Raw genomic sequence first — 24,396 nt, forward strand, 5'->3', positions numbered from 1 at the left:
ATATATCCAAATAATTGACCTTCCTCTCATGATGCCATCTATTTTGTGAAGTGCACCAGTCCCTCCTGCAGCAAAGCTTCCCCACAACATGATGCTGCCACCCCCGTGATTCACGGTTGGGATGGTGTTCTTCGACTTGCAAGCCTCCCACTTTTTCCTCCAAACATAACGATGGTCATTATGGCCAAACAGTTCTATTTTGATTCATCAGACCAGGGGACATTTCTCCGAAAAGTACGATCTTTGTCCCCATGTGCAGTTGCAATCCGTAGTCAGTTTATTTTATGGCGGTTTTGGAGCAGTGGCTTCTTCCTTGCTGAGCGGCCTTTCAGGTTATGTCGATATAGGACTCGTTTTACTGTGGATATAGATACTTTTGTACCTGTTTCCTCAAGCATCTTCACATAGTACTTTGCTGTTGTTCTGGGATTGATTTGCACTTTTCACTCCAAAGTACGTTAATCTCTAGGAGACAGAACGCGTCTCCTTCCTGAGCGGTATGACGGTTGCGCGGTCCCATGATGTTTATACTTGCGTACTATTGTTTGTACAGATGAACGTGGTACCCTCAGGCGTTTGGAAATTGCTCCCAAGGATGAACCAGACTTGTGGACATCTACAATTATTTTTCTGAGGTCTTGGCTGATTTCTTTTTGATTTTTCCCATGATGTCAAGCAAAGAGGCACTGAGTTTGAGGTAGGCCTTCAAATATATCCACAGGTACACCTCCAATTGACTCAAATGATGTCAATTAGCCTGCACATACCTATCAGAAGCTTTTAAATCCATGACATTTTCTAGATTTTTCCAAGCTGTTTAAAGGCACAGTCAACTTCTGACCCACTGGAATTGTGATACAGTGAATTATAAGTGAAATAATCTATCTGTAAACAATTGTTGGAAAAGTTACTTGTGTCATGCACAAAGTAGATGTCCTAACCAACTTGCCAAAACTATAGTTTAACAAGAAATTTGTGGAGTGGTTGAAAAATAAGTTTTAATGACTCCAACTTAAGTGTATGTGAACTTCTGACTTCAACTGTATATACTCTAGTATTCTAGAGTATCTCCACTCCCAACACATCTACCCCCATCAGATGTATATACAGTGGGGCAAAAAAGTATTTAGTCAGCCACCAATTGTGCAAGTTCTCCCACTTAAAAAGATGAGAGGCCTGTAATTTTCATCATAGGTACACGTCAACTATGACAGACAAAATGAGAAAAAAAATCCAGAAAATGACATTGTAGGATTTTTTATGAATTTATTTGCAAATTATGGTGGAAAATAAGTATTTGGTCACCTACAAACAAGCAAGATTTCTGGCTCTAACAGACCTGTAACTTCTTCTTTAAGAGGCTCCTCTGTCCTCCACTCGTTACCTGTATTAATGGCACCTGTTTGAACTTGTTATCAGTATAAAAAACACCTGTCCACAACCTCAAACAGTCACACTCCAAACTCCACTATGGCCAAGACCAAAGAGCTGTCAAAGGACACCAGAAACAAAATTGTAGACCTGCACCAGGCTGGGAAGACTGAATCTGCAATAGGTAAGCAGCTTGGTTTGAAGAAATCAACTGTGGGAGCAATTATTAGGAAATGGAAGACATACAAGACCACTGATAATCTCCCTCGATCTGGGGCTCCACGCAAGATCTCACCCCGTGGGGTCAAAATGATCACAAGAACGGTGAGCAAAAATCCCAGAAGCACACAGGGGGACCTAGTGAATGACCTGCAGAGAGCTGGGACCAAAGTAACAAAGCCTACCATCAGTAACACACTACGCCGCCAGGGACTCAAATCCTGCAGTGCCAGACGTGTCCCCCTGCTTAAGCCAGTACATGTCCAGGCCCGTCTGAAATTTGCTAGAGAGCATTTGGATGATCCAGAAGAGGATTGGGAGAATGTCATATGGTCAGATGAAACCAAAATAGAACTATTTGGTAAAAACTAAACTCGTCGTGTTTGGAGGACAAAGAATGCTGAGTTGCATCCAAAGAACACCATACCTACTGTGAAGCATGGGGGTGGAAACATCATGCTTTGGGGCTGTTTTTCTGCAAAGGGACCAGGACGACTGATCCGTGTAAAGGAAAGAATGAATGGGGCCATGTATCGTGAGATTTTGAGTGAAAACCTCCTTCCATCAGCAAGGGCATTGAAGATGAAACGTGGCTGAGTCTTTCAGCATGACAATGATCCCAAACACACCGCCCGGGCAACGAAGGAGTGGCATCGTAGGAAGCATTTCAAGGTCCTGGAGTGGCCTAGCCGGTCTCCAGATCTCAACCCCATAGAAAATCTTTGGAGGGAGTTGAAAGTCCGTGTTGCCCAGCGACAGCCCCAAAACATCACTGCTCTAGAGGAGATCTGCATGGAGGAATGGGCCAAAATACCAGCAACAGTGTGTGAAAACCTTGTGAAGACTTACAGAAAACGTTTGACCTGTGTCATTGCCAACAAAGGGTATATAACAAAGTATTGAGACCAAATACTTATTTTCCACCATAATTTGCAAATAAATTCATTAAAAATCCTACAATGTGATTTTCTGGAATTTCTTTTCTCATTTTGTCTGTCATAGTTGAAGTGTACATATGATGACAATTACAGGCCTCTCTCATCTTTTTAAGTGGGAGAACTTGCACAATTGGTGGCTGACTAAATACTTTTTTTGCCCCACTGTACTCTAGTGGTCTCTTCTGGCCTGGTATGGGTTTATCCTAACAGAGAGCTCATATCTCCACTAATAATACAGCGACAAAAATGTAATCCATCTTCCACCAGGCGTGAGGAATCTCAGACACTCAAAGCTGAGGAACCTTCAAAACAACCATCTTGGCTGCCTAACGCTGCACTGCACACGCCGTCTTGGCTGCCTAACGCTGCACTGCACACGCCGTCTTGGCTGCCTAACGCTGCACTGCACACGCCGTCTTGGCTGCCTAACGCTGCACTGCACACGCCGTCTTGGCTGCCTAACGCTGCACTGCACACGCCGTCTTGGCTGCCTAACGCTGCACTGCACACGCCGTCTTGGCTGCCTAACGCTGCACTGCACACGCCGTCTTGGCTGCCTAACGCTGCACTGCACACGCCGTCTTGGCTGCCTAACGCTGCACTGCACACGCCGTCTTGGCTGCCTAACGCTGCACTGCACACGCCGTCTTGGCTGCCTAACGCTGCACTGCACACGCCTTCATGGCTGGCTAGTGCTCACTACATGGTCATAATGTCCCACAACCATTTATAAACACAACCACTTGTTTATTCAGCTGCTGGGTGAAGTATTCAAGTACAACACCTAATTTGTGGTTTGTTTACAACTCTGTGAATTTATTGTAGGAGCTGTTATTGGTTTGTAATGACAGAGGGGATATGGGTGGTTTTCAATGATTCGACTTTCTTCTTCATTGAAACGCTTGACTTGCCTATGTGGTTTTTTTGGAAAGGTTATGGCCCATGTCTGTTGTTAGCGGTGTCAATCAAAGCTGTCTATCTCTCTTTAGCTTTTCTCGCTCGCCTTCAATGTCCTCTCCTATTCCCCCCCTCTCTCTTTCCTCGCTCCCCTCTCTGTCATATCAGCTTTGAATGAAACCCTCTAGTGCAGGGATCACCAACTGGATTCAGCCAGGCCCACTTTTTTCCATTTGAATGTATGGTCAGAGGTCCGCCAGTTAGGGAACCCGCCAGTTAGGCAACCCTGCTCTAGTGAGCTGTCTGATTTTGAACCCTTCCCTTGACCTCTCCTCAGTTTAGGTTTTTCTGTGTTGCTTCTCTTATCGCAAGTGAGGAGAATAAGTATATGGATATGTAGGCTTATGTATTACTGTTCCTCTCTTGGTGAGATCTGCTATAATCTCTTAAGACTCCTCAGTGAGGGTGGGGCAGTTGGTGTTATTCCACGCTCTTCATTGTCCCCCACGATGAAATCAGGGAGGGGAATGTGGATCGGTCTCCGTCCGTACGTTAGTCACACGCGATGTCTCAGAGAGCACTGGCCCGATTTTGATACAACTTGGGTGAATGATGCGTCTTGCCATAGAGATCTGGCATTTACAAAATTACACTGATTGGCTAGATGGTGGCGCTATAATGACATTGAAAATGCAGACTTTGAAAGGTGTGTAACCTTTCAAAGTTTGCATTTTCAATGTCATTATAGCTTATTCCCTTGTATATTTGTACACTTCCCTTATATACTTATTCCCCTCACCCCGTTTGACCTAAAGTCATGAAATTCAGTACATAAGTCCATCTCCTCACAAGGAACAAAATATGCCTCAGGAGACCCATAGTCTGCCATAATGGATTTTCCCCCATTTTAAGAACAGTTTTTTGTAGAAAACACATCTTCTGGCACCTAATGACCTTGATATGTGGCATCGATGGACAAAGGTCTTAATGCAATATTTTCAGACTAGTACCTAAAACAACATGGCCACTATTGACCAATAAACATTCACGTGGGTGTGGTCTGGCACCAATTCATATACATTCATCAAGGATATTCATATTGGAACACAATTTGGTACAGATGTTGCAAACACTGTCAAGATGCAAAATATGAAAGAACATTCATATCAACCACGTGGTGGCCCTATAACGGGCACATGTTTATCTCTTGATCTGTTTGACTCAGTGCTGAAATTTGGCACACATGCTCAGGGATATGAGTCTAGCTAACCCATGCGAAACTTGGTGAATGATGCATCTTGCCATAGAGATCTGGCATTTACAAAATGACACTGATAGGCCCAAGGTAGTAAAAATGTATGAAATGTATGCATTCACTACTGTAAGTCGCTCTGGTTAGGAGCGTCTGCTAAATGACTAAAATGTAAATGTAATCAACTGAAATTACAAACTTTGAACAAGCATATCCCTGTCCTGTTTGAGCTCCAATTGTTGTCAATAGTTGGCCCGGGTGGGCTGCGTCATTCTTGGGGGAGAACATGTTTACTGTTTTCTTGTTTGTGTAAGTTAGGGCATTATCAGTGTGCCGTTATTCTGTGTGTAAGGTCAGTGTTCCTCTAAGCCCACCCAGCTATGAAATAACTGCCTTATCCACTGTCGTGTTCCCCTTACAATAACACTGGATTCTTTATTTTACTGTAGAATATGAATGCACTTCTTCCATAATGTCTGCTATGTGATGAATCGTGTTTGCATATGTTTTTCTGTTCTATGTTAGTCTCCATAACCCTCTCCCTCTCTGTTTGTTCAGCCTCCAGGTCAAACAGAGGAGGACCAGGAAGTACTTCTCTTCAGAACAGACCAATCGGGTCGCGCCTGGCCGGTTAATGCCTCTTCGGAACCCCAGGAGCCCAGAGGAGGACGTAGGAAAAAGAAGGCGGTGAGCAGTGTGTGTTATGATAGGTTGTGTGAGATGAGGTCACGGTGTCTGGACTTGCCTGGGAGTAAAGAGCTGTATCACAAATTGATTTTGCCCCGTCAACAATACAAACACAGTCTCCCTCTCAGATGAACTGTGCTTATGTAAACAGTTCTGAAGTATATTCTCTATTGGTTACACATGGGGATGGGGAAAGAGTGATATTTTCAGAATTATAATGGTGTCTCTCCCCTGGTCAGATTGAGACCCACAGGGATGGGGAGCGTATGAGATACTTCCAGGATGATGACAGTGTGGGTCTTCATGAGATGGTCCGCAGGGAGAAGATGAGCTCTGCAGAGGACCAGAACTCCCTCTACGCACGCATGGCTGGCAAGGTACGCTGCATTCGCTACAAACAACCTGTCCTGTCTGTAAAATGTAAATGTGCTCATCCAATACACCAATCTGGCAACCTAGAACACCATAGAGTTTTGGACCATTTAAAAAATGTTTTGTCTTAATCTGTGTTTATTTGAGGTCATTTAGAGTCCATACTGCAGAACCACTAGCAGGGTAGAGTTTGTTCCCCTATCAAGACTGGCATTGCTCTGTCAGTGACCATTTCCAGGGTTTCTGGGTTAAGTAACCCTCGGTTACAGCAGAACACCGTAGTAGGTAGCTACCCAATCAGTGACGAGGAGGGAACTACTCGTTATCCTAGCATCTGTAAAAAAAAAAAAAATTAAAACGGTTTTATACAATTCTTGTATATATTGTTTTTCAACCTCCGCCCTCCCCCCTCTCTCTGGAATTAAAACAATAAAATGTAGATTTCCAGTTCAGCAGCAGTGAGCTCCCTTTCTACTCAAGAGGTGGAGGGCGTTGTAGGGCAGCCTCAGTGTGTGTCTGCAGGGTGAGGAGACAGTCTGGGCACGTTGTCAGGGGGATGTCAGGACTGGGTGTAGGGATCACTGAGGTCCAGCTGTTGTCAAGTTAAACATCGTTCACAAGCAGTGTCCTCCTATGTGATAGAACTGGATGATGTCAAGTGTTTTTCTGAGTACTGACCGGCACCGAGACCTCTATCCAGGCCACAGGAGATTGGTGACGGCTTAATTGGGGAGGACGTATTCGTTGTAATGGCTCGAGCTGAAAAAGTGCAATGGTATCAAACGCATGGTTTCCAGGTGTTTAATTCCATAATCTCCGTTCCAGGCATTATTATGAGCCGTCCTCCAGTCAGCAGCCTCCTGTGATTCAGGCACTGTGTTGTTGGCCTCCTGACTACCCACGTAGAGCTATTTGAACTGTAAGCAATACACACCCACTTCCCCAGATACTCATTGAGGTTGTGCAGCTTCAGTGGTCTCAGGAGATCCTCACAGGTTAGAGGGACTGCCTGGGAGCCCCCCACTGAGAGAAGGCCCAGGACAACAGTGACACACACACACTGCCAGCATCACTATAACTCCTCAATATGTCCCTCCTGTAGTCTCACTCTGCCTGTTGATCAAATGTTATTTGTCACATGCGCTGAATACAACAGGTGTAGGCCTTACAGTGAAATGCTTACTTACAAGCCCTTAACCAACAATGCAGTTTTAAGAAAATATACCTAAAAAAATAATAAATAAAGTAACAAATAATAAAAAACAATAGCGAGGGTATATACAAGGGGTTGCGGTACAGAGTCAATGTGCGGGGGCACCGGCTAGTCGAGGTAATTGAGGTAATTTATACATGTGGGTGGAGTTACTAAAGTGACTTATGCATAGATAATAAAAGAGTAGCAGCAGTGTAAAAAAGAGAGGGGGGGGGGGGCAGTGCAAGTAGTCTGGGTGCCATTTGATTAGATATTCAGTAGTCTTATGCCTTGGGGGTAGAAGCTGTTCAGAAACCTCTTGGACTTAGACTTGGTGCTCTGGTACCACTTACCGTGCGGTAGCAGAGAAAACAGTCTGACTAGGGTGGCTGGAGTCTTTGACAATGTTTAGGGCCTTCCTCTGACACCGCCTGGTATAGAGGTCTTGGATTGCAGGAAGCTTGGCCTCAGTGATGTACTGGGCCGTACACACTACCCTCTGTAGTGCCTTGAGGTCAGAGGCCGAGCAGTTGCCATACCAGGCAGTGATGCAACCAGTCATGATGCTCTCATAGAACCTTTTGAGGACCTAGTCTCCTGAGGGGGAAAAGGTTTTGTTGTGCCCACTTCACAGCTTCTTGGTGTGCTTGGACCATGTTAGTTTGTTGGCTATATGGTCACCAAGGCACTTGAAGCTCTTAACCTGCTCCACTGCAGCCCCGTCGTTGAGAATGGGGGTGTGCTCGGTCCTCCATTTCCTGTAGTCCACAATCACCTCTTTGGTCATGTTGAGGGAGAGGTTGTTGTCATGGCACCACACTGCCAGGTTTCTGACCTCCCTATAGGCTGTCTCGTCATTGTTGGTGATCAGGCCTACCACTGTTGTGTCATCGGCAAACTAAATCATGGTGTTGGAGTCATGCCTGGCCGTGCAGTCATGAGTGAACATGGAGTACAGGAGGGGACTGAGCACGCACCCCTGAGGGGCCCCCGTGTTAAGGATCAGCATGGCGGATGTATTGTTACCTACCCTTACCACCTGGGGGCTGCTCGCCAGGAAGTCCAGGATCCAGTTGCAGAGGGTGGTGTTTAGTCCCATGGACCTTAGCTTAGTGATGAGCTTTGAGGGCACTATGGTGTTGAACGCTGAGCTGTAGTCAATGAATAGCATTCTCATATAGGTGTTCCTTTTGTCCAGGTGGGAAAGGGCAATGTGGAGTGCAATAGCGATTGCATCATCTGTGGATCTGTTAACTTTTTGAGGCTAGCGTCCCACCCACCGTGCAGCCAGTGAAAAATCAGAGCACCAAATTCGAAAACAACAAAATGTCATAATTCGAATTTCTCAAACATACAACTATTTTACACCATTTTATAGATAAACATCTCCTTAACCTGTTATGGCTAGGGGGCAGTATTTTCACGGCTGGATAAAAAACATACCCGATTTAATCTGGTTACTACTCCTGCCCAGTAACTAGAATATGCATATAATTATTGGCTTTGGATAGAAAACACTCCAAAGTTTCTAAAACTGTTTGAATGGTGTCTGTGAGTATAACAGAACTCAAATGGCAGGTCAAAACCTGAGAGATTCCTTTACAGGAAGTGGCCTGTCTGACCATTTATTGTCTTTCTTTGACATCTCATTCAATTACAAAGGATCTCTGCGGTGACGTGACACTTCCCACGGCTCCAATAGGCTCTCGGAGCCAAGGAAAAAACTGAATGTCGTCGTTCCAGCCCCAGGCTGAAACACATTATCGCCTTTCTCAAGTGGCCGATCAAGGGACTGTGGGCTTAGGCGCGTGCACTGGCCGCCCCCGTCTTTGTGTTTTTTCCTCTGTTTGCCGAAAAGGAGATTCTCGGTCGGAATATTATCGCTTTTTTACAAGATAAATTGCATAAAAATTGATTTTAAACAGCGGTTGACATGCTTCGAAGTACGGTAATGGAATATTTAGAATTTTTTTGTCACGTAATGCGCCATGCGCATGACCCTGATTTACCATTTCGGATAGTTTCTGGAACGCACGAACAAAACGCCGCTATTCGGATATAACGATGGATTATTTTGGACCAAACCAACATTTGTTATTGAAGTAGCAGTCCTGGGAGTGCATTCTGACGAAGACAACAAAAGGTAATCAAACTTTTGTAATAGTAAATCTGATTTTGGTGAAGGCTAAACTTGCCGGGTGTCTAAATAGCTAGCCCGTGATGGCTGGGCTATGTACTTAGAATATTGCAAAATGTGCTTTCACCAAAAAGCTATTTTAAAATCGGACATATCGAGTGCATAGAGGAGTTCTGTATCTATAATTCTTAAAATAATTGTTATGCTTTTTGTGAACGTTTATCGTGAGTAATTTAGTAAATTGTTAATAAATTCCCCGGAAGTTTGCGGGGGGTATGCTAGTTCTGAACGTCACATGCTAATGTAAAAAGCTGTTTTTTGATATAAATATGAACTTGATTGAACAAAACATGCATGTATTGTATAACATAATGTCCTAGGTGTGTTATCTGATGATCATCAAAGGTTAGTGCTGCATTTAGCTGTCCTCTGGGTTTTTGTGACATTATATGCTAGCTTGAAAAATGGGTGTCTGATTATTTCTGGCTGGGTACTCTGCTGACATTAATCTAATGTTTTGCTTTCGCTGTAAAGCCTTTTTGAAATCGGACAGTGTGGTTAGATAAAGGAGAGTCTTATCTTTAAAATGCTGTGAAATAGTCATATGTTTGAAAAATTGAAGTTTTGGGATTTTTGAGGAATTTGTAATTCGTGCCACGCCTATCATTGGATATTGGAGCAGGTGTTCCGCTAGCGGAACGTCTAGATGTAAGAGGTTAATCTAACCACATTGTCCGATTTCAAAAAGGCTTTACGGCGAAAGCATGAAGTTAGATTATGTTAGGATAGTACATAGACAAAAAATTACACACAGCCATTTTCAATGCAAGGACAAGCGTCACCAAAAGCAGACAACCAGCTAAAATTATGCACTAACCTTTGACAATCTTAATCAGATGACACTCCTAGGACATTGTTAGACAATACATGCATTTTTTGTTCTATCAAGTTAATATTTATATCCAAAAACCCCATTTTACATTGGCGCGTGACGTTCAGAAAATGTATTTCCCAAAAAACTGCCGGTGAATCAGCACAACAATTTACAAAAATACTCATTATAAACGTTGATAAAATATTAAACTGTTATTCAAAGAATTATAGATTAACATCTCCTGAATGCAACCACATTGACAGATTTCAAAATAACTTTACTGGGAAAGCACACTTTGCAATAATCTGAGTACTGCGCTTAGAAAAATACATCAGGCAATTACAGATACCCGCCATTTTGGAGTCATCTAAAACTATAAATTGCATTAGAAATATTCACTTACCTTTAATAATCTTCATCAGAAGGCACTTCCAGGTCCACAATAAATGTTGTTTTCTTAGATAAAGTGAATAATTTATGTCCAAATAACTCCATGTTGTTTGCGCGTTCAGTAAGCTACTCAAAATGTAGGACGCGCGAGGAGAATATCACGACGAAAAGTCCAAAAAAGTTCTGTTTACGTTTGTTCAACCGTTGTAAAGCATCAATCTTTAGGGCCTTTAGAACGTGAAAATTCAGTAATATTCCAACCGGATGATTCCATTGTCTTGAAAAACGTTTTGGAACAGAGCTACCTCCTCACATGAAAGCGTGCCAATGAACTGATGTCCTTCCCTGGGTCACCAAATTCCCAGCCTTCTTGTTCGGTCTCTGTTCATCATAGACGCCTCAAACAACTTTCTAAAGACTGTTGACATCTAGTAGAAGCTTTAGGAAGTGCAAAATGAACCCTAACTCACTGTGTGTTCGATTGGCAATGTCTTGAAAAAACCTGGTGCTTGTAGTTTTCTTTCCTGGTTGTATTTTTCTCAGGTTTTTGCCTGCCATATGAGTTCTGTTATACTCACAGACACCATTTAAACAGTTTTAGAAACTTCAGAGTGTTTTCTGTTCAAATCTACTAATAATATGCAAATATTTGACTCTGGGCCCGAGTATTAGGCTGTTTACTCTGGGCACACTTTTCATCTGAAATCGAAAATACTGCCCCCTATACCTTGAAAGGTTAAGGAGGTATGCAAATTGGAGTGAGTCTAGGGTTTCTGGGATAATGGTGTTGTGAGCTATGACCAGCCTTTCAAAGCATTTCATGGCTACAGACGTGAGTGCTACGTGTCGGTAGTCATTTAGGCAGGTTACCTTGGTGTTCTTGGGCACAGGGACTGTGGTGGCCTGCTTGAAACATGTTGATATTAGACTCGGACAGGTTGAAACTGTCAGTGAAGACACTTGCCAGTTGATCAGCGCATGCTCGCAGTACACGTCCTGGTAATCCGTCTGGCCCAGCGGCGTTGTGAATGTTGACCTCTTTTAACCTGTCTGGGCGAGGTGGGACGTTTGCGTCCCACCTAGTCAACAGCCAGTGGAATCGCGTGGCACAAAATACAAATACCTCAAAAATGCTATAACTTCAATTCCTAAATCATATGACTATTTTACACCATTTTAAAGACAAGACTCTCGTTTAATCTAACCACATTGTCCGATTTCAAAAAGGCTTTACAGCGAAAGCAAAGCATTAGAATATGTCAGGAGAGTACCCTGACAAAAATAATCACACAGCCATTTTCAAAGCAAGCATATATGTCACAAAAACTAAAACCACAGCTAAATGCAGCACCACACCTTTGATGATCTTCATCAGATGACACTCCTGCCACATCGGACGAGCGTCGGAGCCGGTGTAGTACGATTCGATCTTAGTCCTCTATTGATGCTTTGCCTGTTTGATTGTTTGTCGGAGGGCATAGCGGGATTTTTAATAAGCTCCTTGAAAGATATCGTGCACATATTTGTTTACAAATATGCATTTTCTTACCGGAGACTGCTGTTCTATCCTGCCGATGCAGTGTAAAACCCGCCAGCTGTATGTTAATCATTTCGTTGTTCAGCCACGACTCGGTGAAACAAAAGATATTACAGTTTTTAATGTCCAGTTGGTAAGATATATTTGCATTTAGCTCGTCAAATTTATTTTCTGCCATTGTCTGCTGGCCAGTAGTACGGATGGCAAGGGCAGATTAGCCACTCGTCGGCGGATCCTCACAAGGCACCCTGATCTCTTTCTCCTGCGAATGACGGGGATGAGGGCCTGTTCGGGTGTCTGGAGTAAATCCCTCTTGTCCGACTCAATAAAGAGAAATTCTTTGAAGCCAGAGTACAGCGATAGCTAGTCTTTTATACGCTCAGACATTTGCTCTCAATGGCACAACAGGTCCAGGAACATAGGTTCTTTGCACTTTCTGTGGTTCCCTGTTCCATCACTGTTGCTGAATCTAAACAAGGGAGTCCCATTCAGGGAGCAGGGTACCATTTGGATTTACTAAAGTCCCCTCCTTTATCTTAATAAAGTGACCATGTCTGTGTTAGTTTTGGACCATCAGGACAGTCAAGGCCATTGTAAAACCGTGTCCCAGTAGTTGTATCTTACTCATACCAGATTTCATATTCCAATTAACGGAGGGAGGGAGGGAGGGATGGATGGAGAGGGAGGGAGGGGGATGGAGAGGGAGGGATGGATGGATGGATGGAGAGGGAGGGAGGGAGGGAGGGATGGATGGGGAGGGAGGGATGGATGGATGGATGGATGGATGGAGAGGGAGGGATGGATGGGGAGGGAGGGATGGATGGATGGAGAGGGAGGGATGGATGGGGAGGGAGGGATGGATGGATGGATGGAGAGGGAGGGATGGGTGGAGGGATGGATGGAGAGATGGAGACTGGGAGAGGGATGGATGGAGAGGGATGGATGGATGGAGGGATGGATGATTGGGGATGGAGAGGGAGGGAGGGAGAGGTGAAGGGGGAAGGAGAGGGGAATGGGGGGAGAGGGAGAGAAGAGGATGTGAGAGAGAGGGAGACGGAGGGAGGGATGGGGAGATGGGAATGGGGAGAGATCGTTAGGGGGGACAGATGTCGATGGAGGGGGATGGGGAGAGATCGTTAGGGGGACAGATGTTGATGGAGAGGAAGGGAAGGGGATGGAGAGGGGGAGATGTGGATGGAGAGGGGGAGATGTGGATGGAGAGGGGGAGATGTGGATGGAGAGGGGGAGATGTGGATGGAGAGGGGGAGATGTGGCTGGAGAGCGGGGGAGATGGGGGCTGGAGAGCGGGGGAGATGGGGGCTGGAGAGCGGGGGAGATGGGGGCTGGAGAGCGGGGGAGATGGGGGGCTGGAGGGCGGGAGAGATGAGGGCGGGAGAGATGGGGGCTGGAGAGGGCGGGGGAGATGAGGGCGGGAGAGATGGGGGCTGGAGAGGGCGGGGGAGATGAGGGCGGGAGAGATGGGGGCTGGAGAGGGCGGGAGAGGGCGGGAGATGGAGAGGGAGGGAGAAAGGGGGAGATGGGGAGACATGGGGATGGGGAGAGATGAGACGGAGAGTTGGGGCTGGAGAGAGGGAGAGTTGGGGCTGGGGAGAGGGAGAGTTGGGGCTGGGGAGAGGGACTGTTGGGGCTGGGGAGAGGGAGAGTTGGAGATATGGGGGAGAGTTGGGGATATGGGGGGAGAGATGGGAGGGGGGAGAGGGAGATGGGATATAGATGGAGAGAGAGAGAGGGAGATGGGGGGGGATGAGAGAGGGAGATGGGATATAGATGGAGAGAGAGAGAGAGGGGGATGGGGGCTGGAGAGCGGGGGAGATGGGGGCTGGAGAGGGCGGGGGGGAGAGGGCGGGAGAAAGGGGGAGAGGGCGGGAGAAAGGGGGAGATGGAGAGGGAGGGAGAAAGGGGGAGATGGGGATGGGGAGACATGGGGATGGGGAGAGATGGGGATGAGGAGAGATGGAGAGGGAGAGTTGGGGCTGGAGAGAGGGAGAGTTGGGGCTGGGGAGAGGGAGAGTTGGAGATATGGGGGAGAGTTGGGGATATGGGGGGGAGAGATGGGAGGGGGGGAGAGGGAGATGGGATATAGATGGAGAGAGAGAGGGAGATGGGGGGGGGATGAGAGAGGGAGATGGGATATAGATGGAGAGAGAGAGAGAGGGGGATGGGGGCTGGAGAGGGGGGGATGGGGGCTGGAGAGCGGGGGAGATGGGGGCTGGAGAGGGCGGGGGGGAGAGGGCGGGAGAAAGGGGGAGATGGAGAGGGAGGGAGAAAGGGGGAGATAGGGATGGGGAGACATGGGGATGGGGAGAGATGGGGATGAGGAGAGATGGAGAGGGAGAGTTGGGGCTGGAGAGAGGGAGAGTTGGGGCTGGAGAGAGGGAGAGTTGGGGCTGGAGAGAGGGAGAGTTGGGGCTGGGGAGAGGGAGAGTTGGGGCTGGGGAGAGGGAGAGTTGGGGCTGGGGAGAGGGAGAGTTGGAGATATGGGGGAGAGTTGGGGATATGGGGGGGAGATGGGAGGGGGGGAGAGGGAGATGGGATATAGATGGAGAGAGGGAGATGGGGGGGGATGGAGAGAGGGAGATGGGATAGAGATGGAGAGAGAGAGAGATGGGGCGAGATGGAGAGGGAGACATGGGGAGAGATGGAGAGGGAGACATGGGGATGGGGGAGAGATGGGGAGAGGGAGACATGGGGAGACATGGGGAGAGGGAGACATGGGGATGGGGAAAGATGGGGATGAGGAGAGATGGGGATGGGGGGACATGGGGATGAGGAGAGATGGAGAGGGAGAGGGAGATGGGAGAGGGAGATGGGATAGAAATGGAGAGAGGGAGATGAGGGAGATGGGATGGAGAGAGAGAGAGATGGGGATGGAGGGAGAGAGGGGGTGGAGAGAGGGGGATGGAGGGAGAGAGCATTATTAATAAACTCTTGGAGACATCGGACTTGCCATGGTGATTCAAAATGAAAGCGACAAAGTTGCACCCTTTTAGCTCTCTCTCCTGTGTGGGCTATATCATTAGCGCCACACACACTCTCCTTAAGCAGGGACTAGACTCTATAAATACTACTACAGTTACCATGACATGGTGACTATAAATACTACATCTAATCATTTTTATATTTATAATGTGCATGGAGAGAAAGTAATTGTCTCAACACCACTACCCTGGTCCTTATGGCTTTAACACTGTCCCTGTTTCCTCCTCATCCACCACCCTGGTCCTTATGGCTTTAACACTGGCCCTGTTTCCTCCTCATCCCCAACCCTGGTCCTTATGGCTTTAACACTGGCCCTGTTTCCTCCTCATCCACCCCCCTGGTCCTTATGGCTTTAACACTGGCCCTGTTTCCTCCTCATCCCCAACCCTGGTCCTTATGGCTTTAACACTGGCCCTGTTTCCTCCTCATCCCCAACCCTGGTCCTTATGGCTTTAACACTGGCCCTGTATCCTTCTCATCCACCCCCCTGGTCCTTATGGCTTTAACACTGGCCCTGTTTCCTCCTCATCCGCCACCCTGGTCCTTATGGCTTTAACACTGGCCCTGTTTCCTCCTCATCCACCACCCTGGTCCTTATGGCTTTAACACTGGCCCTGTTTCCTCCTCATCCACCACCCTGGTCCTTATGGCTTTAACACTGGCCCTGTATCCTTCACATCCCCAACCCTGGTCCTTATGGCTTTAACACTGGCCCTGTTTCCTCCTCATCCACCACCCTGGTCCTTATGGCTTTAACACTGGCCCTGTTTCCTCCTCATCCACCACCCTGGTCCTTATGGCTTTAACACTGGCCCTGTTTCCTCCTCATCCCCAACCCTGGTCCTTATGGCTTTAACACTGGACCTGTTTTACTCCTCATCCCCAACCCTGGTCCTTATGGCTTTAACACTGGACCTGTTTTACTCCTCATCCCCAACCCTGGTCCTTATGGCTTTAACACTGGCCCTGTTTCCTCCTCATCCCCACCCTGGTCCTTATGGCTTTAACACTGGCCCTGTTTCCTCCTCATCCACCACCCTGGTCCTTATGGCTTTAACACTGGCCCTGTTTCCTCCTCATCCACCCCCCTGGTCCTTATGGCTTTAACACTGGACCTGTTTCCTCCTCATCCCCAACCCTGGTCCTTATGGCTTTAACACTGGCCCTGTTTTACTCCTCATCCACCACCCTGGTCCTTATGGCTTTAACACTGGCCCTGTTTTACTCCTCATCCCCAACCCTGGTCCTTATGGCTTTAACACTGGCCCTGTTTCCTCCTCATCCCCACCCTGGTCCTTATGGCTTTAACACTGGCCCTGTTTCCTCCTCATCCACCACCCTGGTCCTTATGGCTTTAACACTGGCCCTGTTTTACTCCTCATCCACCACCCTGGTCCTTATGGCTTTAACACTGGCCCTGTTTTACTCCTCATCCACCACCCTGGTCCTTCCTTATGGCTTTAACACTGGCCCTGTTTCCTCCTCATCCACCACCCTGGTCCTTATGTCTTTAACACTGGACCTGTTTCCTCCTCATCCCCAACCCTGGTCCTTATGGCTTTAACACTGGCCCTGTTTCCTCCTCATCCCCAACCCTGGTCCTTATGGCTTTAACACTGGCCCTGTTTCCTCCTCATCCCCACCCTGGTCCTTATGGCTTTAACACTGGCCCTGTTTCCTCCTCATCCCCACCCTGGTCCTTATGGCTTTAACACTGGCCCTGTTTCCTCCTCATCCACCACCCTGGTCCTTATGGCTTTAACACTGGCCCTGTTTCCTCCTCATGCCCAACCTTGGTCCTTATGGCTTTAACACTGTCCCTGTTTCCTCCTCATCCACCACCCTGGTCCTTATGGCTTTAACACTGGACCTGTTTCCTCCTCATCCCCAACCCTGGTCCTTATGGCTTTAACACTGGCCCTGTTTCCTCCTCATCCCCAACCCTGGTCCTTATGGCTTTAACACTGGCCCTGTTTCCTCCTCATCCCCAACCCTGGTCCTTATGGCTTTAACACTGGCCCTGTTTCCTCCTCATCCACCACCCTGGTCCTTATGGCTTTAACCTTGGCCCTGTTTCCTCCTCATCCACCAACCTGGTCCTTATGGCTTTAACACTGGACCTGTTTCCTCCTCATCCCCAACCCTGGTCCTTATGGCTTTAACACTGGCCCTGTTTCCTCCTCATCCCCACCCTGGTCCTTATGGCTTTAACACTGGCCCTGTTTCCTCCTCATCCACCACCCTGGTCCTTATGGCTTTAACACTGGCCCTGTTTCCTCCTCATCCCCAACCCTGGTCCTTATGGCTTTAACACTGGCCCTGTTTCCTCCTCATCCACCACCCTGGTCCTTATGGCTTTAACACTGGCCCTGTTTCCTCCTCATCCACCACCCTGGTCCTTATGGCTTTAACACTGGACCTGTTTCCTCCTCATCCCCAACCCTGGTCCTTATGGCTTTAACACTGGCCCTGTTTCCTCCTCATCCCCAACCCTGGTCCTTATGGCTTTAACACTGGCCCTGTTTTACTCCTCATCCCCACCCTGGTCCTTATGGCTTTAACACTGGCCCTGTTTCCTCCTCATCCACCACCCTGGTCCTTATGGCTTTAACACTGGCCCTGTTTCCTCCTCATCCACCACCCTGGTCCTTATGGCTTTAACACTGGCCCTGTTTCCTCCTCATCCCCAACCCTGGTCCTTATGGCTTTAACACTGGCCCTGTTTTACTCCTCATCCCCAACCCTGGTACTTATGGCTTTAACACTGGCCCTGTTTCCTCCTCATCCACAACCCTGGTACTTATGGCTTTAACACTGGCCCTGTTTTACTCCTCATCCCCAACCCTGGTCCTTATGGCTTTAACACTGGCCCTGTTTCCTCCTCATCCACCCCCCTGGTCCTTATGGCTTTAACACTGGCCCTGTTTCCTCCTCATCCCCAACCCTGGTCCTTATGGCTTTAACACTGGCCCTGTTTCCTCCTCATCCCCAACCCTGGTCCTTATGGCTTTAACACTGGCCCTGTTTTACTCCTCATCCCCAACCCTGGTCCTTATGGCTTTAACACTGGCCCTGTTTCCTCCTCATCCCCACCCTGGTCCTTATGGCTTTAACACTGGCCCTGTTTCCTCCTCATCCACCACCCTGGTCCTTATGGCTTTAACCTTGGCCCTGTTTCCTCCTCATCCACCAACCTGGTCCTTATGGCTTTAACACTGGACCTGTTTCCTCCTCATCCCCAACCCTGGTCCTTATGGCTTTAACACTGGCCCTGTTTCCTCCTCATCCACCCCCCTGGTCCTTATGGCTTTAACACTGGACCTGTTTCCTCCTCATCCCCAACCCTGGTCCTTATGGCTTTAACACTGGCCCTGTTTCCTCCTCATCCCCACCCTGGTCCTTATGGCTTTAACACTGGCCCTGTTTCCTCCTCATCCACCACCCTGGTCCTTATGGCTTTAACACTGGCCCTGTTTCCTCCTCATCCCCAACCCTGGTCCTTATGGCTTTAACACTGGCCCTGTTTCCTCCTCATCCCCAACCCTGGTCCTTATGGCTTTAACACTGGCCCTGTTTTACTCCTCATCCCCACCCTGGTCCTTATGGCTTTAACACTGGCCCTGTTTCCTCCTCATCCACCACCCTGGTCCTTATGGCTTTAACACTGGCCCTGTTTCCTCCTCATCCACCACCCTGGTCCTTATGGCTTTAACACTGGCCCTGTTTCCTCCTCATCCACAACCCTGGTACTTATGGCTTTAACACTGGCCCTGTTTTACTCCTCATCCCCAACCCTGGTCCTTATGGCTTTAACACTGGCCCTGTTTCCTCCTCATCCACCCCCCTGGTCCTTATGGCTTTAACACTGGCCCTGTTTCCTCCTCATCCCCAACCCTGGTCCTTATGGCTTTAACACTGGCCCTGTTTTACTCCTCATCCCCAACCCTGGTCCTTATGGCTTTAACACTGGCCCTGTTTCCTCCTCATCCCCACCCTGGTCATATTGGCTTTAACACTGGCCCTGTTTCCTCCTCATCCACCACCCTGGTCCTTATGGCTTTAACCTTGGCCCTGTTTCCTCCTCATCCACCAACCTGGTCCTTATGGCTTTAACACTGGCCCTGTTTCCTCCTCATCCCCACCCTGGTCCTTATGGCTTTAACACTGGCCCTCTTTCCTCCTCATCCACCACCCTGGTCCTTATGGCTTTAACACTGGCCCTGTATCCTTCTCATCCACCACCCTGGTCCTTATGGCTTTAACACTGGCCCTGTTTCCTCCTCATCCCCACCCTGGTCCTTATGGCTTTAACACTGGCCCTGTTTCCTCCTCATCCACCACCCTGGTCCTTATGGCTTTAACACTGGCCCTGTTTTACTCCTCATCCCCAACCCTGGTCCTTATGGCTTTAACACTGGCCCTGTTTTACTCCTCATCCCCAACCCTGGTCCTTATGGCTTTAACACTGGCCCTGTTTCCTCCTCATGCCCAACCCTGGTCCTTATGGCTTTAACACTGGCCCTGTTTCCTCCTCATCCCCAACCCTGTTCCTTATTGCTTTAACACTGGCCCTGTTTTACTCCTCATCCCCACCCTGGTCCTTATGGCTTTAACACTGGCCCTGTTTCCTCCTCATCCACCACCCTGGTCCTTATGGCTTTAACACTGGCCCTGTTTCCCCCTCATCCCCAACCCTGGTCCTTATGGCTTTAACACTGGCCCTGTTTTACTCCTCATCCCCAACCCTGGTACTTATGGCTTTAACACTGGCCCTGTTTCCTCCTCATCCACAACCCTGGTACTTATGGCTTTAACACTGGCCCTGTTTTACTCCTCATCCCCAACCCTGGTCCTTATGGCTTTAACACTGGCCCTGTTTCCTCCTCATCCCCACCCTGGTCCTTATGGCTTTAACACTGGCCCTGTTTCCTCCTCATCCACCACCCTGGTCCTTATGGCTTTAACACTGGCCCTGTTTTACTCCTCATCCCCACCCTGGTCCTTATGGCTTTAACACTGGCCCTGTTTCCTCCTCATCCACCACCCTGGTCCTTATGGCTTTAACACTGGCCCTGTTTCCTCCTCATCCACCACCCTGGTCCTTATGGCTTTAACACTGGCCCTGTTTCCTCCTCATCCCCAACCCTGGTCCTTATGGCTTTAACACTGGCCCTGTTTTACTCCTCATCCCCAACCCTGGTACTTATGGCTTTAACACTGGCCCTGTTTCCTCCTCATACACAACCCTGGTACTTATGGCTTTAACACTGGCCCTGTTTTACTCCTCATCCCCAACCCTGGTCCTTATGGCTTTAACACTGGCCCTGTTTCCTCCTCATCCACCCCCCTGGTCCTTATGGCTTTAACACTGGCCCTGTTTCCTCCTCATCCCCAACCCTGGTCCTTATGGCTTTAACACTGGCCCTGTTTCCTCCTCATCCCCACCCTGGTCCTTATGGCTTTAACACTGGCCCTGTTTCCTCCTCATCCACCACCCTGGTCCTTATGGCTTTAACCTTGGCCCTGTTTCCTCCTCATCCACCAACCTGGTCCTTATGGCTTTAACACTGGCCCTGTTTCCTCCTCATCCACCACCCTGGTCCTTATGGCTTTAACACTGGCCCTGTTTCCCCCTCATCCCCAACCCTGGTCCTTATGGCTTTAACACTGGCCCTGTTTTACTCCTCATCCCCAACCCTGGTACTTATGGCTTTAACACTGGCCCTGTTTCCTCCTCATCCACAACCCTGGTACTTATGGCTTTAACACTGGCCCTGTTTCCTCCTCATCCACCACCCTGGTCCTTATGGCTTTAACACTGGCCCTGTTTTACTCCTCATCCACCACCCTGGTCCTTATGGCTTTAACACTGGCCCTGTTTTACTCCTCATCCCCAACCCTGGTACTTATGGCTTTAACACTGGCCCTGTTTCCTCCTCATCCACAACCCTGGTACTTATGGCTTTAACACTGGCCCTGTTTTACTCCTCATCCCCAACCCTGGTCCTTATGGCTTTAACACTGGCCCTGTTTCCTCCTCATCCCCAACCCTGGTCCTTATGGCTTTAACACTGGCCCTGTTTTACTCCTCATCCCCAACCCTGGTCCTTATGGCTTTAACACTGGCCCTGTTTCCTCCTCATCCCCACCCTGGTCCTTATGGCTTTAACACTGGCCCTGTTTCCTCCTCATCCACCACCCTGGTCCTTATGGCTTTAACCTTGGCCCTGTTTCCTCCTCATCCACCAACCTGGTCCTTATGGCTTTAACACTGGACCTGTTTCCTCCTCATCCCCAACCCTGGTCCTTATGGCTTTAACACTGGCCCTGTTTCCTCCTCATCCACCACCCTGGTCCTTATGGCTTTAACACTGGCCCTGTTTTACTCCTCATCCCCAACCCTGGTCCTTATGGCTTTAACACTGGCCCTGTTTCCTCCTCATGCCCAACCCTGGTCCTTATGGCTTTAACACTGGCCCTGTTTCCTCCTCATCCCCAACCCTGTTCCTTATTGCTTTAACACTGGCCCTGTTTTACTCCTCATCCCCACCCTGGTCCTTATGGCTTTAACACTGGCCCTGTTTCCTCCTCATCCACCACCCTGGTCCTTATGGCTTTAACACTGGCCCTGTTTCCTCCCCATCCACCACCCTGGTCCTTATGGCTTTAACACTGGCCCTGTTTCCCCCTCATCCCCAACCCTGGTCCTTATGGCTTTAACACTGGCCCTGTTTTACTCCTCATCCCCAACCCTGGTACTTATGGCTTTAACACTGGCCCTGTTTCCTCCTCATCCACAACCCTGGTACTTATGGCTTTAACACTGGCCCTGTTTTACTCCTCATCCCCAACCCTGGTCCTTATGGCTTTAACACTGGCCTTGTTTCCTCCTCATCCACCACCCTGGTCCTTATGGCTTTAACACTGGCCCTGTTTTACTCCTCATCCCCACCCTGGTCCTTATGGCTTTAACACTGGCCCTGTTTCCTCCTCATCCACCACCCTGGTCCTTATGGCTTTAACACTGGCCCTGTTTCCTCCTCATCCCCACCCTGGTCCTTATGGCTTTAACACTGGCCCTGTTTCCTCCTCATCCACCACCCTGGTCCTTATGGCTTTAACACTGGCCCTGTTTTACTCCTCATCCCCAACCCTGGTCCTTATGGCTTTAACACTGGCCCTGTTTCCTCCTCATCCACCACCCTGGTCCTTATGGCTTTAACACTGGCCCTGTTTCCTCCTCATCCACCACCCTGGTCCTTATGGCTTTAACACTGGCCCTGTTTCCTCCTCATCCCCAACCCTGGTCCTTATGGCTTTAACACTGGCCCTGTTTTACTCCTCATCCCCAACCCTGGTACTTATGGCTTTAACACTGGCCCTGTTTCCTCCTCATCCACAACCCTGGTACTTATGGCTTTAACACTGGCCCTGTTTTACTCCTCATCCCCAACCCTGGTCCTTATGGCTTTAACACTGGCCCTGTTTCCTCCTCATCCCCAACCCTGGTCCTTATGGCTTTAACACTGGCCCTGTTTTACTCCTCATCCACCACCCTGGTCCTTATGGCTTTAACACTGGCCCTGTTTCCTCCTCATCCCCACCCTGGTCCTTATGGCTTTAACACTGGCCCTGTTTCCTCCTCATCCACCACCCTCGTCCTTATGGCTTTAACACTGGCCCTGTTTTACTCCTCATCCACCACCCTGGTCCTTCCTTATGGCTTTAACACTGGCCCTGTTTTACTCCTCATCCCCAACCCTGGTCCTTATGGCTTTAACACTGGCCCTGTTTCCTCCTCATCCCCAACCCTGGTCCTTATGGCTTTAACACTGGCCCTGTTTCCTCCTCATTCCCAACCCTGGTCCTTATGGCTTTAACACTGGCCCTGTTTTACTCCTCAACCACCCCCAAAATCTCAATTTTGATTTCTTCAGTCAAGATGGTCTGATAACCAGTTAATAGCTCTATGGTCTTAAAATGTTGTACATCTGTCTCCTGTATCAATGTTTGTCTGGGTTTAGTTTTACCTTACCGCATGCAAATATATATTTTCAGCAGCTGGATGCATCTACACTATGCCTAAATCCTAGACCTGGTATTTCTGTTGATGTTTCAATGGTTCCAGGGTAGGATAGCTAGTCTTTAATGGGGCCAGGGTATGATGGCTAGTCTTTAATGGGGCCAGGATAGGATAGCTAGTCTTTACTGGGGCCAGGTTAGGATGGCTAGTCTTTTTAATGGGGCCAGGGTAGCATGGCTAGTCTTTAATGGGTCCAGGGTAGGATGGCTAGTCTTTAATGGGGCCAGGGTAGAATGGCTAGTCTTTTTAATGGTCCCAGGGTAGGATGGCTAGTCTTTAATGGGGCCAGGGTAGAATGGCTAGTCTTTAATGGGGCCAGGGTAGGATAGCTAGTCTTTAATGGGGCCAGGGTAGAATAGCTAGTCTTTAATGGTCCCAGGGTAGGATAGCTAGTCTTTTTAATGGGGCCAGGGTAGCATGGCTAGTCTTTAATGGGTCCAGGGTAGGACGGCTAGTCTTTAATGGGGCCAGGGTAGGTTAGCTAGTCTTTAATGGGGCCAGGGTAGGATGGCTAGTCTTTAATGGGGCCAGGGTAGGATGGCTAGTCTTTAATGGGGCCAGGGTAGATTGGCTAGTCTTTAATGGGGCCAGGGTAGGATAGCTAGTCTTTAATGGGGCCAGGGTAGGATAGCTAGACTTTAATACGCTACTGTATTTTCTTCCCCATACCTTCTATGTCGTAACCGGTCGGATTCCAGAAGCATTTGCTGTTTGCACTTTCTTGGTTCCCTGTTCCACCATTTGTTGCCCAATCTAAACAAGGCAAAGTCCCATTCAGGGTGTAGGGTACATGTGTGGCCCAGGTAGAAGTTGTCTAAAATTCCAGCATTGAGGTGTGGCCATTAACCACAGGTCTGTGTGTGTAATTGATTCATTATCCACGGCAATAAAAGCCCCACACTGGCCCAGCACACATAGTCAAACATGCACTTATCACATCTCTGCCTTAGTATCTGTAAACAGCTTTAGCTAGAGCGAGTGTCTCCCCTTTGCTCTGTCTGAGAGAGAAAGAGGAAATTAGTTCTGGAATTAGAGTAGAGCAAAAGGAGCTAATATTAGATCAGCCTTTTGTTCCTGTTCTAGAGTCTTCCCTCCTGAAGGGAGGCACTGGTAGAGGTGTGGTATGGGTGATGCAGTTCTGACTACCCAATGAGGTGTTGGGTTTTCATGGGTGATAAGGTGATGGAGTGCACACACCATGCTCGCACACATACAATAGACTAGATGGACATGATGTAGACACACCTAGGCCTGCTTTCACACAGACCCAGACCTGTCAATCAGTCAGGACAGGGTGTGGCGACACGACATCCCCACAGCTCACCGTGTCCATGGAGACGCCTCTCTGTCACTGCCATAAAAATAAAATCCTAGAACTGAACCAACACAACTTTTCAAAGCACCCTCCTATCTTGTTTCTATGTGCGATGTGAATAGTGGGAATATT

General features: G+C 48.4%; 1 protein-coding gene across 2 annotated transcripts in view; it reads left to right on the forward strand.

The window, feature by feature from the left end:
* The window catches only part of cwf19l2 (CWF19 like cell cycle control factor 2), a 44,149-nt gene that overhangs the window by 16,190 nt on the left and 3,563 nt on the right, over window positions 1–24,396 (forward strand). For both annotated transcript variants that reach the window (XM_045703991.1, XM_045703992.1), the window contains exons 12-13: window positions 5,236–5,364; window positions 5,604–5,741. In XM_045703991.1, coding sequence (XP_045559947.1) covers window positions 5,236–5,364; window positions 5,604–5,741 — 267 coding nt within the window. The remainder of the gene's footprint in view (window positions 1–5,235; window positions 5,365–5,603; window positions 5,742–24,396) is intronic.

This window comes from Salmo salar, chromosome ssa20 (genome assembly GCF_905237065.1).
Source record: "Salmo salar chromosome ssa20, Ssal_v3.1, whole genome shotgun sequence".
Lineage (NCBI taxonomy): Eukaryota > Metazoa > Chordata > Actinopteri > Salmoniformes > Salmonidae > Salmo > Salmo salar.